This window comes from Protomyctophum parallelum (genome assembly GCF_964188405.1).
Source record: "Protomyctophum parallelum genome assembly, chromosome: 4".
Lineage (NCBI taxonomy): Eukaryota > Metazoa > Chordata > Actinopteri > Myctophiformes > Myctophidae > Protomyctophum > Protomyctophum parallelum.
In genome coordinates, this window is record NC_139700.1 from 33,548,950 (window position 1) to 33,565,137 (window position 16,188).

Consider the following 16,188-nt stretch of genomic DNA (forward strand, 5'->3'; position numbering starts at 1 on the left):
GGCTGGCGCTTCCGGCCATACCCTTCAAAATAAAGTTCAGCCTTCTCGGGGTCCGTTACATGTATTATTATATTATTAGGCTATTGTACAAATAAAATACATCAAATAGCATATATCAAATAGGCCTAGTGGCCAGTGTTGGCAAAATATTACTTTAACACTAATATACTACTTATTACTTATTACTTTAAAAAAAGGAATAAAGTTACACTACGTATTACTCCCTGAGAAAAGTAACTAGTTACTTATTACTTTACTTTTTTCTCTCGCCCCCAGTAATTTTGTCCCCAAAAGTCTTACTTTGCATTTTCCGCTCTAGAGTCTAGATCTAGAGCAGATCAGCAGTCTGCCAAGCAACTTGACCCCTATCCAGTCTACCATTATAAATAAACACTCAAACCCACAGTTCCACCAAGGCTCGTGAAAATAGTAATAATATTACTTTTGGAAAAAAGTAAATGTAATATTATTACTCAAAATGTGAAAGTAACTAGTTAAGTTACATATTACTGGAAAAAAGTAATAATATTACTGAAAGTAGTATATTACTTAAGTTACTTGCCAACACTGCTAGTGGCCTACATCAACCCCAGAGCCTCAATATAAACCATATAAGCATAAACCATAAAGTGAGTGATGTGGCCATCTAGTGGCCGCATTTAAAAGTGTTAGCCCAAACCACTCAAAGAGGAAGTTTGCTGTCCAAACATGGATGTGTTTCGAGAACGAATCCAGGAACAACAACAAAAGTGTCCCTCATATTTTGAGAATATATCGTAGAGTTCCGAGCAGCTTTCTCGAGCAAAATGTCTGGGTTGGATACCATCATTTTATTTGAACCAGGCTAAACCAGGAAGGTACAAAAGAACAGCCTAAAAAAATACATACAAATAAACATGTGTTGCTGCGCCAGCACGTAAGTAACGAACGCGATTCACTTAGTGCATGATCATCCCACCCAGCGGCGTCGATATGGCTGGTCCGGCCTAGTGCTCCGGTTAAATCTGTGATGTGGTCGCATTCATTATTTTGTTTTGGTCTGGTACTTTCTTTCTCTTGTCGATGCGGATCGACTGCGCACAGTGGTGGAACGTAACTAATTACATAATTTACTCAAGTACGGTGTTAAGTACAATCAACGCGTTGTGAGCTTGTAGATCTGCTATTTATTTCAAATTATTTTTTTAAAATACATTTTATACATTTGAAACCTGTGAAATGGGACATTCTGCATAATGAGTAGTTTTACTTTTGGTACTTTAAAATATATTCTTTAATGCCAATACTTTTGTACTTTTACGCAAGTACATTTTGAATTCCGGACTTGTACTTGTAACAGAGTATTTCTACGTTAAATAAAACATTACAGTACTTTTTCCACCACTGCCTGCGCACTCTGTCGCAGTGAGGAACCTCTCGAACGCACACCGGGCCAGTGGTCTGGGTACATACTTTTGCGCATGCGCAGTGGACGCTCTGGGGATGGGTATGTCGACGGGAACTAAGATGGCGATTCTGGCAAAAGCGCCAATATATTTACTAAAATAGATGTCAAAAATCAAAACAACCGTCGTTTTTTTCCAGCCCCTCGCGGGTTTCAAGTCAACATGAAGACCGGGGACGTGTTTTGGAGCCGGGATTGACTGGAATCAGGACCGTAACTTTGTCGGCGATATGTGCGAGAGCTATGCCCGCTCGCTGCTGCGTGTTTCGGTGGCGCAGATCTGCCAGGCGCTGGGCTGGGATGCGGTTCAGGTCACCGCCTGCGATCTGCTGTCTGATGTTCTGCACCGATACATCCAGCAGCTGGCCAGGGGCTGCCATCGATACTCGGAGCTCTGTAAGTTGTGGGAACGTTCTTCTATCTCTGGATCACTGCGGCAAAGCGACTGTAAATACCAGACGATCACGTTGTTTTTAAACCGTAGCGGTCCCGCTCTGTGACGAGCGCCCCCTCAACGTTAAGGCCTTGTGAAGTTGTGACTAGCAAAGGTTGGATGACAAAACGTACAGTATAGCTCGCTGGCTAAGTAGTTTTATATTATGATCATGTCATTTACTTTGCCACCTGTAGTTGACTAGAGAGAACAATCAGAACATTTAGTTGTTTTTTTGGAGTGGACATCTATTTATATGTATCTTGTTTTAGAATTGTGGTGATTTCTGAACACCTTCACTCGTGTTGTCTGTGACTTCTCTCAGAGGTGTGTGTGTTTGTGTGGCGTTACATACATATCTCACTGCATCAATTATAAATATCAACACTTGCAGGATACCATGATGTACTTGGAGTGCAGCACTCTAGTGCCATCACAATTATAGTATGTTATAGTAAGCAAAGAAACAGCTGAAAGACAAGCTAACGTTTGGATCAAAGAAGAGCCAAATCTGCCATTCATTGTAAAATGTACACAGTATGCTGGCATTTCAAGGCCATATTGTGATGCATTTGTTTCAGATGGACGTACAGACCCAGTGCTGGACGATGTTGGTCAGGCCTTCAGGCTGCTAGGGGTGAGTTTGAGTGAATTGGAAGACTATGTCCACAACCTGGAGCCTGTGGCCTTCGCCCATCAAACGGCACTCTTCCCTGTCAGCAAAAACAACGTCCTGCAATTCCCGCAGCCCGGAGCACGAGATGTAGAGGAGAGAAAGGACTACATTCCAGAGTATTTGCCACCCCTGGTCTCCTTACAAGAAGGTAGGTCTTAAAACTGCTAGGCAATACACAATGAGTATAAGTGATGTTGGCTGTGTGTGGACTGTGGATTTGTGTGTTTACAGTGGATTTTTGGCTATGATGAGGGGTCGCTACAAAGACTAAACTGTGTGCGAGTTCATTGTGCCATAATGAACTGTATGACACTTAAACTGAATATAGTTCTCACTCTATCCTTTCTGCTCTGTAGAAGAAGAGGAAGAAGAGGTTCTTCCGGACATGGGTACCTCTGCTGAAGCTATGCAGGTGCCACTAGAAGAAACTGATGAGGAAATGGAGGAAGATGAGGCTGTCAATGATGAGAACCACCCACTTAAGAGGCACCTGGACAGCCCTGATTCCGCTATAGGCATGATGCCCACTTCGAAGAGACCACGCATGCATCCTGGCCTCAGCCCCGAATGGGGGGTTGAGCCCAGGGAGCCCCTTACGTCCCTCAACCCACAACGTGTTCCACCAGGCATGCTAGCTTCTCAGGATAGCCTTGGCTCCCTATCACCTGAAACACCTTCTGGAACTCCATCCTTCAGACCTCAGCCAGTAGTACCTAGACATTCTGATCACAAGTCCCATGGCACTCCAGGAAGAAAGCCTAAGGTCTCCTCCCCTGGCAGACCACGGACTAAGTCTCCTAAAGGAGTCAGTGCTGGACATATGGGTGGCAGCCCCATCCGTTCTCCGAAGTCTTCTAAGGAGAGGAAAAAATCCCCAGGCAGGACCAAGAGTCCTAAAAGCCCCAAAAGCCCAAAGATGGGCTCTGCCAAGGTATCTCACCCCCAGGGAAAAGTGGATGGTTTGCATAAGTTGCCCCTGTCAGCGAGTGAGAGGATGGGGAAGGAGAACATCCATGTGCATCCAAGTGTGGATGACAAGGAGTTACCAGACACTCACTTCAGTAAACTTGAGCCTGACGATTCCGCAATTGATGACTCTATTGATGCTGTAATTGCCAGAGCATGTGCTGAGCGGGAGCCAGATCCGTTTGCTTTCTCCTCAGGCTCAGAGTCTGAGAGCAATGGATTTTCCAGTCCAAGAAGGCTCACCATCATGGAGCCCTCTACACCCAAACTAATGCTGGGACCCAACAACTCTGGCAAAGACACATCAACGCCGCTTCATCTCAATGTAGGGCCAGGATTCTGGACAATGGATGACTCGATTAATGAGGTGATCCGTAAGGTCAATCAGGGGGGTCCATCTGCACCCCCCCAAAACCAAGGAGAGTATATGTCTTCAGGATCGGCTTCACCACCCACTCCTGAACCCCTTCTAAAGGTATTTGAGGAGAAAAACAGGACTGTTTCCCCAGCAGAAATCAAGAAGAAGCTGAAGAAGGAGCTCAAAACTAAATTGAAGAAGAAGGAGAAAGACAAGCCCAAAGACAAAGACCGGGACAAGGACAGGGGCAAGTTGAAAGAAAAGAATAAGGAAAAGAACAGGGACAAGAGCAAGGACTTCACTAAGGAGAGCAAAGTGCCATGGAAGGAGTTTGGTGCTAAGGACGATGAGCATTTCCGTCAGCGGGACTTTGTTGGGCCTGATGGGTCTGTGAAGGTGAAGTCCAAAGATGGAGATGGGTCTCGAAAGGAGAAGGAGAAACACAAAGACAAGAAGAAAGATAAAGAGAGAAGTAAAAAGGACAAAGAGAAACGGGACAAGAGTAAAGACAAGGGGAAAGACGACAGGTCAAAGCTGTCTGCTCTCACTCCCTTTGGCCTGGGTGACATTCCACCCCTCTTCAGTCCTTCCACCTGCTTGCGAATCCCCTCCATGCTGCCTCCGCTGCCTCCAATCCTCCAGGAGAAGGAAGTGAAGATCAAGGAGAAGGACAAGAAGAAAGACAAGAAGGAGAAGAAAAAGAAGAAGGAGAAGGAGAAGGAAAAGGAGCGAGAGAAGGCAAAGGAGAAGGAGAGAGAGAAGGAAGAAAAGAGGAAGGAAAAAGAGAGGGAAAAGGAAAAGCGAGAAAAGGAGAAAGAGAAGGAAAAAGAGAGGATTCGCTTGGAAAAGGTAACTTACTTGTCCAATCTGTCTTTTATTATGTATCTGCAACAACTAGAGTCAGAGTTGTAAAAATGCAGAAATACATGTTACTTTACCCTCTTTCCCCAGGTGAAGGTGGACACCCCAGTAGCTCTCCTGTCCCCAGTCATTCCCAGACTGACACTCAGAGTGGGAGCTGGCCAGGACAAAATGTAAGCATGTATACTTGCATCACTCCTATGCCACACAGTCAGGGTTTATTTCCCAATAGAACTACTTACAGTAGGGATGATACAGATTATATAGTTTATTTTTAGAAAGTACCAATCGGCAGCCGATTTCACTGTGCGTCTCTACACAAAATATAGATTTTTAAAATTAACTTACAAGGTCACATGTTTCCACATCCATAGCAACATAAACAGAGGCAATACACTGCTCTGTTATACAAAATAACAGATTATAAAATGACTTGGTTAACCATTTAATATTGGACATGTAATAACTATCTATTCTATAGCCTACTGTTCACAATATGTCTTGCATGGTTACCTGTCTATTTACAGTTATTGAATTTGTCATTTGGTCCTGTAGTTTTGACTGTCATACTGTATGTGTTTTAAAACCTGTACTTTTTAATACCTATTATACTCTTGCCATGACAAATACAGTATAGACATTCATAATTTATTGATCACTCAATTTTTACATTATGGTGTTGTTTTTCTCTTCCTAGTGTTATCAGCAAAGTGGTCCCAAACTCGGAGCCCAAAACACCAGTGCCCAAGATCTCTATGCCAAAATCCGGCCCTGGAAATCGTCCCCGGACACCACCACCACCACCAATCATTACCCCACCTGCCCCCTCTCTGCCACCGCCTGCCTCACCACTTCCCCCCTCTGCCCCACCTCCACCTATGCTTCCCCCCACATATCTGATGTCCCCTGCTGGCCCCCTCAAAACACCAGTACGCAGTGTTGTAACTGAGACGGTCAGTACCTATGTGGTAAGTTCTACCAATTGAAACCCTAACCTCATATCTTTTTTTACAATGATAAAAATGGAGATCATTACTCTTAACTTGGTGTCTACTTTGATTGCAGTCAAAATGTATTTTTATCGTTCGTAAGTTTGATACTACAGAAGAATTGGTACAGTCGGCATTAAAGGACTAAAATTTGGGCCTAATGAAAAGGAATAATCCAAAACAAGAACACTGGCTTTTATTGCATTTTATTTTTCACAACTCAGTCGGTGTACCCTATGTGGTTTTCTAAAGAGAGAAAGGGGGGGCTGACCTGTAACATTTGTTTGCCAGTTATATATAGCTGTCATAGGTGGTAAGCATTGGTTAAATTTGCGCATTGTCAGCGGAATCATTTCTAACTCACCCACATCACACAATACCCAGTGTGACGGTTTAGGCTCATCATACCTTGAAAGTCTCTGTACTGTACAGTAGTTATCAACTAAGCCTAAGCGCCCCAGTTTACACTGTCAAACTAGAGGCATCTGTCTTCAATATTTGTCAGAAACTCAGGGTGCACAGAATGTGGGATCTGTTAGATCACAACCAGACTGGTCAACCTGTGTTCTTCTATCTAGAGTACAAAAAATTATGTTGGCACCTTGTGAGTTCATCAAACATGTACTCTATTACCATGTCGCTGTCTGTCTCCGAATCTCTCTCACTCTTATTTGTATGCGTCACCACTGTGTGGAACAATACAGATTGTCCATTACGATTTTTTGAAATTTCCCCAATGACTACAAAACTTCTATTATGAACTATTAGGCAATATAGTTGCATGGTTGCAGCCATGCACTATCACTATCACTGGATTTTTGCTTTTGAGCTTCCCTTTACAAAATGTGTTTACATCATAAATCTGCATCCTGTTCATTTATCACTGAAAATGCCATGTTATGTCATTTGTGATCCTTTTGTTCACCGTAGGTCCGAGATGAGTGGGGAAACCAGATCTGGATCTGTCCTGGCTGCAACAAGCCGGATGACGGCAGCCCCATGATAGGTTGTGATGACTGTGATGACTGGTACCATTGGTAAGGGTCATATCTCCAGCATAAAATAATAATAAGAGTCTGCGCACTGTTAGACTTGCTCTCAGTTTATTAATTGTTTGAATCACCAATCATCTTCATCAGGATCATGTCTCCATCATTCCATGCAGCTGAGATGATAAGTTACTTCTCGGGTCCACTCATACACCAGCATATATTTGTATATGGCCCTAGTTATTTGAGAAAAGATAGTTGACGTTATATGAAAATTACTAAGCAGTGGTAATCAGTCTGAATGGGAAGTTAATGTTGTTCCACATCCATTATAATAATAATTAATAAAGTAGTCTGAACAATTAGAACAAGGCAGTTTGTAGCATACTTTAACCACATTAACCCTGGCCTATCTATTTTGGTCACGTCATTATAGGTGAAACTACATTTTTATTTACATTGGGTCAATCCTCCATTATAATTATCTCTTAAGCTAGTTATTGTAAAAATAGATAGTTTGTGTCAGATTGTAGTAACAGTATGGTCAATATTACAGTTAAGTTATAGACAGTGAAGGCAGAGATGAGGAGACAGATGCATGAAATCTACAGAAATAAGAGGAAAAGGATGCATGGATTCAGAAGTAGAACAGGAGTCAAGTGATGGAGATTCAGAGAAGACAGCCAAGAAAAACACACAAAAAAGCAGTGAGAATGGAAAGTCAAAAGGATCAGGTAAATACCAGCCCATTTAATGCCACTGTGAGTGGAAAATTAATACCAATTTGACTTAAAACCCAGTCACTGTCAAATGTCATCGGCCGTCTGTATCAGCCATAGCAATGCCCATGCAAGGCTGTCAGGGGTTGCTAGGTATTGAGGGTTTTTATACAAGCAAAGCGGTGTAACACGTGAATAAAACCACTGTAACTGGTACAAATGACCTGGTTAACATAATGTATATTATTTGGGCAGCCATAACCCCCTCCATACTATAATTGAAAGTTGGCAAACATGCACTGGCAGTGTTATGACTGATACAGATTTCTGGTGACATATAACAATCACTGGATTGATCTTCAATCAAATCCAATCACAGTGGTAGTTAAAAGGTATTAGATTTAAAGTGCTGATACGTGCGGATACCCTGTAAGTGAATCAGTTGACAACTGGTGTAATGTTTTTGAAAGAATGTAACTATTGCATATTTTAGACTAGTCACATTAGTTTGTTGTGTATTATTTGTAATGCTCCGTAATGTGTTTCTTCACTGGATGTAACTAACTAATTGTCTCTTGTGTTCAGGCCTTGTGTTGGGATGCTTACAGCCCCTCCGGAGGACCAGCAGTGGTTTTGCGTTAAATGTGCTGGCAAGAAGAAAGACAAAAAACATAAAAAAAGAAAACACAAAGTGCATTGAGAGACTATGCAAATTAGGCACATTTTGGACATATTTTTTTATTTTCTTTTTTTTCCCTTTTCTTTTCTTTTTGGGGGTTGGGGCTTACTTAGCCATCTTGGGAACACTCCTGGCACTGCTGGAAAAAAAAGAAAAGAAGTTGAACTTTTGATTGACATTCACCATTGATGATTTTAGTGAATTAATTCATGTTAGAATGTTAGAAGAAACAAAAAAACTCAACCAGCACATATCCATTCTCAGTTCTCCCATCCCCACTGCATCTGTAAATGGTTTCCCAGAGGCTTTTCTTATCTTCTGGAATGTTCAGATAATAGAGATGATAACTTCATCTTGGTTCTAAAAGATCACACTTCAGTATTGTTTGTCACAGGGTGAAGATAAAGAACACAGAGAAACCTTACATCTACTTAATGTTATTTCTGTTCAGTTTGTTTTGCCACAAAAGGAAAGGACACCTGTTAAACCTCTCCCCCATTTTCTGCAGTATCACTGAATGAATAGTGTGTGTGTGTGTGTGTGCGCGTGTGTGTGTGTGTGTGTATGTGTATATAAAGAGCATTGTGCGTGCGTGTATAAATCTGTAAATACCAACTTTCAAGCCAAGTGCATTTCGTTCGTAGGGTTTCCGACTTGTTAAATCCATTTTCAGATATTGGTTTTTAACTTGAATGATTTTTCTGTAATTTCTGTATATTTTTTAAATTGGAAAGTTTGTATTTTTATTTTTCTTCATATGGATTTATCCCGGAGGTGTACTGTAGCTGTGCTTGTTGTAATGTAATTCATTTGCTGATTTCAATATTAAAGTGGAACAGTCTGTTGTATCTTCTCAGACAACACCTGAATCTCATTACATCACCTTACCATCCTAAATGATTATCTGTAAACACTCTGTATACTTTTCTTCCCCCTGTGAAGTTGTCATTCGTTCACATGCTTTTTATTTCTTTGCCTTTCCACACGTCTTTTTTTCTGTTTGTTTGGATGCATTGCATTTACTTCATAAAAATACAGTAATATTTTAACAAACCCGAGTTTCGGATATTGAATTATTTTCTTTGCTGTTTCAGGGTTGTGGACAAAGAAATATAACTAATGCGCTCTCAGTAGGATAGTTGTCAATTTGAAGTTGTTGACTATGCCTTTCTCACAGATGCTACTAGAAGTTCTCTTGCAAAGTAACACTTGACAAATAGTCAAGCCTTAAAGACCAATTGCAACTACGATAATCTCAACATATTTTTTCCCCTCTATTTCTTTACCTAATAAGATCAAGATGAGCAAGTTTTCTAAAATATTGTCTGCATTTCCCTGAATGCCCACATGGTGTCATGATTGTGCATTGACAAGCTTCTCTGCCATTCAGATTCTCTTGGTGAGGTAGCTTCATTTTCTGCCCATCCAAAATCATATTCCAAAGTTATAGGGTCCGTATGGCGAATTCTTGCTATTGGAATAATGAAATATGTTGAATCTGGATATTTAGCGTGAACTTTGTATAGGTACCACTGCAACAGAATAATGGCCTCTAATATTTACTTGATGGTACTGGTTGTCATTTGTCACATGGCAAATCTTGACATTGAGTACCAATAAACGAATTGTAGGGGAAACTAATCTCAGGGAAGATAATCAATTCACCTTGACTTTAATTGCAATAAAACTAATATGAAAACACAACAGCTCAAACTGTCAATATACTGTATGTAAAAAAATTCTATTACACACATTTTTATTTGGTGGGCATTTGACCTCATTTCTCCTTTTATAGTCAATGGCAAATATGAGACGTGTGTGGACAAAAGCTGTATATAGGAGCGCCCCTCAAAAATCACACTTGTGTGAAGTGAGGGGCGCTCTTATATCATCATCTGTATCACACTCCGTGCTCAACCAATCAAATCATCATATTCGTGCTACAAACACAAGCACAGCTCATACACACAAAGCCACAAAGCTGTACAAAAATATAATATTCAAAAAGTAAAAATATATAAATAATAGTAAAAAATAGCAAATCTACAAGCCAATGCATTGATGTTTTTTTTACATACTTTATTTAGATTTTTTATCAATTACAAGACAACGCAACAGTACAATAGTCCAATAGTAAAAGATGCACGGTTGTACCATAGCAGCCAGATATATATACTTAGTTATTATTACTCAACTATTGTCAAGTAATAGATAACACTGCTGTCTGGGATCAATAAAGATGTGGAAATAAATCAGAATGTATTAGCATGAATGGTATGGACATTATGTTGATCATTCTTATTAGCTCTCTGTCCTTATCATTAGGATAGGATTGGATAGAAGGAGGAAATAGGTTTCGAACAACAATAAAGTGGTCAATGAAAGAAAAGTACCATCCATCCATCCATCCATCTTCAACCGCTTATCCGTAGTAGTCGGGTCGCGGGACAACAGCTCCACCAGAGAGCTCCAGACATTCCTCTCCAGAGCAACATTAGTAACTTCCTCCTGGGGGATCTCGAGGCGTTCCAAGGCCAGTGAGTCGATGTAATCCCTCCATCGTCGCCTTGGTCTGCCCCGAGGTCTCCTCCCAGTGTTTCGTGCATCGAGGACCTCCCTAGGGAGACGCTCGAGAGGCATCCTAACCAGATGCCCGAACCACCTAAGCTGACTCCTTTCCAGGCGAAAAAGCAGCGGCTCTACTCCGAGTCTCCCTCGCGTGACAAAAAGTAAATACAAATTTTGTGGAACCATAGCTGACCTACGGTAACTGGCTAATTCCTGGCCTGTCAGATTATTTGGATTTATGTGATTATAATTGTTTTACAATTTACATTATTGGACTGACAGTCCCAGCACATACCTTATACACTATTATGGCAGTGAATGGCACTATATAATAATAGAGAATCTTTCCTTACCTAAAGAATGCTTATGCTTTTATTCATGGTGAGAGTAAATACTGCAGGGCAGACAATCCGGTAGCAAAGTAGGTTAAAATATGGAGATAGGAGGTTTCTGCCCGACTGCAACGATATGTTGACTTAATAAAATGTTCTGTAAATGAGTATACTTTCTTTGGGTGTCAACTAATGCCAGTTTGACATGACTAAAGCCTATCATTCCAGTCCAAGACTCAATTCCAGACTGGGTTTCAACATAAATCATACTGGGATACAGTGGGATAAGATCCCCAGTATGATTGATGTTTAAAAATGGCTGAAATGAGAATGCTAATGACAATAATGATTATCTCTCAGCAACGCAGGCCTGCTGGAGGACATGGCCATATCCAGACTCCATCCAGATGTTTGTGAGCCAGATCCCATGCTCCTGGTGAGAAACAGAGGTGAAGGAGTTGATAAACCCCTTTGGAGCTGGATGCCAAAAGCACCCCAGGCCTGGATGGGCCTCGACCCGAAAATTCAGTATCTGCGTGCTGGTTGTGGTGGGCCAGTCTGGGACAAATTCAGCGATGTCCGGGACGAATGTTTGTCTCAGTCCAGCCCCAGAGCAAAGGTATGGGCAAATTGTGCATAGCATGAATGTACTGTGCTGTAACCTATACAGACCACTCTCTACCCCACTAAGCCTCAAAGACAAGCTGACCGAATTAGTTAAATTAAAAAAATTAACCTTGTGTCAGGACTTACTTACTTAGGCCTTTATATTCCTTTCGGAACATAGGCCATTGATGAATCCTGGTCACCCTGGTCTGTCTTGGGCCATCGTCTCCAGCTGTGCTCCTTCTCCAGGTGTTTCTGGGTCTTCCTCTGCTCCGTTTGCCTTGTGGATTCCACGTTAGTGCCTGTTTAGTTATTGACATTTTGCTTTTCCTCAGTGTGTGACCAATCCAGCTCCACTTTCTCCTTATCAGTTGTACCTCTATTGGTTCTTGTTTGGTGCATTCCCATAGGTTGATGTTGCTGATACGGTTTGGCCAGAAGATCCTGAGGAGTGTCTTAGGCAGTGGTGATGAAAGTCTGCAGTTTATTGGTGATGTAGTTGGTGGTCCTCCATTTTTCTGATCCATACAGCAGTATGGATTTGAAGATTTTGAGCTTGTTATTGAGTGATATGGACAGGAAAGAGGGAGAGAGAGAAGGGGAGAGACATGCAGCAAAGGTCGTCATGAACGAGACTCGAACACGCTGTCAGGCCAAAGCCTATATGTGGCATGCGCCTGGACCACTTGGCCAGTGGGCGCCCATGTTTTTGGTTTTCCAGATTTTATTTAGTATGTTGAATGTTGTTCTTGCTTTCCCTACTCTTGACTTCACGTCCTCCTCTGGCCCACCGTCCACAGCTATCACACTTCCCAGGTATGTAAACTTGTCGACCTCTTCCAGTGTCTGGTCCCCAATGTTTATAGCATTTGTACTTTTGTTATTTATCCGCATTACTTTGGTTTTTGGTCGGTTTATTTTAAGCCCCGGTGCGGCTGCTGTCGTTTCTAGCAGTTGTCATTTTTCTTGCATCTGCTGGTGGCTGTGTGTGAGTATTGAACCATGCAGGTTCATAAATGAGTGGAGCAGGCATACAGAACGACTTCTCAGTGGAGCAGCATCAACCACCCAGGCTTTTCAAATAAAAGGCTAGCATCATGCCCCCCCCAAAGTCATGCTGTTACTGGCATTGACTGCAGTTGAGTGGGTTTTGCCCGCATGTCAGTGGGAAAGCATGTCGCTCGTTCCTTGTTGTTGGTGCTTCTCTCTCTCTTCTTGGCCAATGCTGATATTAGGCAGTACCCATACCGAGCAAGCCATCTGTCTGCTTTTTCAGTCCTTTTTTCAAATAAAATGGGGGGGAAAGGAAAAAAGACCCAGCAGCCCACATTTGCATATATGTATTGTTTGTGTCACTAGACCTGTGCCCGACCGGCACGCACCAGCCTACTTGGAATGATGCAAGTTGGGAACAATGAAAATCGGGAATACATACCCCACCCTAGTATGCAATACCGTACCTGTTATCTGTCATAGGTAGCACCCCATTTAACTGTCTGTCTGTCTGTCTGTCTGTCTGTCTGTCTGTCTGTCTGTCTGTCTGTCTGTCTGTCTGTCTCTGTCTGAGAATGAGTGCAAACTGACTGAAAAGTGGACTGACTAAGTAATCAAATGGCAGGTGTGGAGAATAAGGCTGGGGTTTCCATAGCAATCAATTGGCTCAGGCAGAGCGGGAAATTGCACAGGTTTGGCTCATGTCCACGTCCACTGGCAGAGCCTGAGCAGAGCCTTTTCTGGCAGTTCTGGACAACTGTGTATCCGACCAACTCAAGGCCAGGCACTGTCGAACATGACATATGTTCAGAATTTGATGTCGGTGTGGAGAACAGTTCTTGAGTTATGTCGAAACGTACACCACAGCGACCTGGTACCAAGGATACCAAGGACGCTACCTGGTGGCCAAAGAAAATAAGTACATCTTGATAGTCAATTGTCTATCAACTTTGGTCACAAATGTCTCTCTCACGCGACACTAATTAAGCACATTTATTCACCATTTATTCGACAATAATGTATGAATTTATGAAAGGTGCCAAGTGTTCAGGATCACTCGGCCCAACAGTGGGCACCTGTGTGGCCAAAAGCTGCCCAGTGTTGTCACCTACAGGTGCCCACTGTTCTCATCTCACATTTAGTTTGTGCATGCTTAGTGCTTGTGCCATTTCGCCAAATGCCACCTCACTTTTTTATTTATTTATTTGAACTTGTAGCATAGGGTAATGCTTGCTATGCAATCTTTTTCATCATAAAAACTTGCAGCACACATAGACTAGGCTCTGGCCTGTATGAAGCTGAATGTTGCCCCATTCATCCTGTGACCTAAAATACGTTTGACACCCCTGTTTTTTTACTTTTTTACTGGTTAGAACCAGCTTGTTGTTTTTACCTCAGGAAAATGAGATAATTGTTATAGTAGAAATTGTTTGTAAGGGACTTGGGTGGTGCAATGGTAAAGTGCCTGCTCACCACCGTAGAGGTTGTGGGTTTGAATCCACCGTGCTGCATCCTGAGGGAAGCCGGGCAGGGAGGGTGATGTCACTACCCATATAGAGCAGCACCTTCTGTCTGCCCATTAAAAAGGGAGGACACAGATATTTTGTCCTACTCATCCCACCCAACAATAGTGTTCAGTGGGATGAGTATAGGACAAACTCTGTGTCCTCCCAGTGGGGGTTCCTCACTGGCAGGAGAATCAGTAGGATACAACAGCAGTGCCAACACCAATAAAATGTGTGTGGGGAGGAATCAATTGGCATAACGACTACATTGGGAGAAAAGGGGTAAAAAGCAAATAATAAATAAAAATAAATAGAAAAAGTTTGTGTCCGAATGTAACAAAATGGTCTATCACATTTAAGTCAAGAGAATCAAGGGAATAAAAAGTGGACTGTGGATGGAAGAGAGAAGGGAGAGATAGAATGAATGGGAGCAGCTAAATACCAGCTCTCCATTTGGACAGCACATTAAAAAGGATAGATACAACCATTTAAAAGATAGACAGGTGTGACGTATCTCAAATCAATATATGTGATTCAAATATAATATGTATCTTCTATCTTCAGTAAAGTTTGGGCTTGCTATACAAAACAAAACACCCTTTAAAAAATACTAAATTGTAGAAATTAACTGATTAACATAATGTTAACTAACATATCTGTTCCAATCAATAAAGTGTGCAAACTTGCACTGACATTGCTAGGACTGATATGGACTGTGGACTACATTTGACAATCACAACCATTTGATGTAACATTGGGCTTAAATGTTCATTCACAGTCGTATTAAATGTCTTCAAAAGTATTCAATTTAAAGTGCTGATACCTGCAGGTACCCAGTAAGTAGTCCCATTAACCAGACAACTATTCAACAATCTTTGAATGCTACATAGTCTGTAACTACACCTCCTGAAAGCTGTTAACCTGAAGTCAAAGGCACAATTGAACAGTCTGGCTTGAGATACTACCATGATATGCAAAGCATTCAAGTGTTTAAAAAATATATATATACAGTAGGCTATACTATAAAAGATTCTTGTGTTCAGGCTTGTGTTGGGATTCTTACAGCTCCACTGGAGAACCAACAGTGGTTCTGTGTTAAAATGTGAGCACAAGAAGGAACTAGAAAACACAAAGTGCATTGAGACTATGCAAATTAACACATTTCAGACATTTCTTGTTTTGGGAGGAGCTTATTCAAGAGATCTTGGGAACACTGCTGGCCCTGTTGAGAAAAAAGAAAGAAAAAGATGTTGAACTTCTGGCTGATAGTCAGTAGTCACCTTTGATGATTTTACTGAATTCATAAACAAATCAAAAAGACACTGCAGCCAGCACATATCTCCCTTCAATGGTTTCCCAAAGGATTTTGTTTCTGGAATCCGAATCCTTCTTCATCTTGGTTCTGAAAGATCACAGTTATTTTTTTTATCACACGATAAAGATAGACAGTACAAACATTTCATAATTATACTCCTTATTATTTCTGTTCAGTTTGTGTTGCCATAAAAGGAAATAACACGGGGCACGGTGGCACAGTTGGTAGTGCTGTCGCCTCACAGCTAGAAGGTCCTGGGTTCGATTCCCGCTCGGGGCGCTGTGGGTGCTGGCGGCATGTTTCCTAGCTCCTCCGCGTCATCAGTGCCCATACCCGAAGGCGGGGTTGGCGAAAGGGCCTTTCTGTGTCGAGTTTGCATGTTCTCCCCGTGTCCCCTAGGGTAGGTACCCTCACAAAAACATGCAGTAATCCTGGTGGTCTCTAAACTGCCTCCCCCTGGCCAGCCGGGACGCCTGATGGAGGGGAAAGGAACTGGTTGGAATAACATGCTCCTTCCACGTGCTATGTCCAACCAGGGAAACTCCCCCCTGTCAGGTGTAAAGGAGCAATTTGGACACTCAAGCATGAAGGAAGCATGAGTTAAGTCTGTTGCTCTCCCTAGGTTGGTGACCTAAAGTGGCAATGTTAAGCAGCCTAAAAGGGCGTATTGCTTGGTCCCGTCTTATCGCTGCTTGCAGGTATATTTAATTTTATGTTTCAGTCTGTCACTAGTTCTGCTGTTGCAGTTGGCTATG

At 42.0% G+C, this 16,188-nt stretch overlaps 1 protein-coding gene across 1 annotated transcript; it reads left to right on the plus strand.

Annotated features, from left to right (window-relative positions):
- The first annotated feature begins 1,491 nt into the window (after window positions 1-1,491).
- taf3 (TAF3 RNA polymerase II, TATA box binding protein (TBP)-associated facto) lies at window positions 1,492-9,161 on the plus strand. Its single transcript, XM_083763188.1, has 7 exons — window positions 1,492-1,840; window positions 2,459-2,701; window positions 2,910-4,726; window positions 4,829-4,911; window positions 5,436-5,706; window positions 6,658-6,764; window positions 8,021-9,161. Exons 1-7 carry the CDS (start codon window positions 1,675-1,677, stop codon window positions 8,133-8,135), a joined length of 2,802 nt encoding a protein of 933 aa, XP_083619314.1. The 5' UTR covers window positions 1,492-1,674; the 3' UTR covers window positions 8,136-9,161.
- The last annotated feature ends 7,027 nt before the right edge of the window (window positions 9,162-16,188 follow it).

Excerpts from the sequence above, each read along its gene's own strand:
- taf3 (XM_083763188.1), top strand. The coding sequence starts at position 1,675 with ATGTGCGAGAGCTATGCCCGCTCGCTGCTGCGTGTTTCGGTGGCGCAG. Across the intron at positions 2,702-2,909 it reads CCTGGTCTCCTTACAAGAAG|AAGAAGAGGAAGAAGAGGTT; the intron begins GTAGGTCTTAAA and ends TCTGCTCTGTAG. Across the intron at positions 6,765-8,020 it reads TGTGATGACTGGTACCATTG|GCCTTGTGTTGGGATGCTTA; the intron begins GTAAGGGTCATA and ends TCTTGTGTTCAG.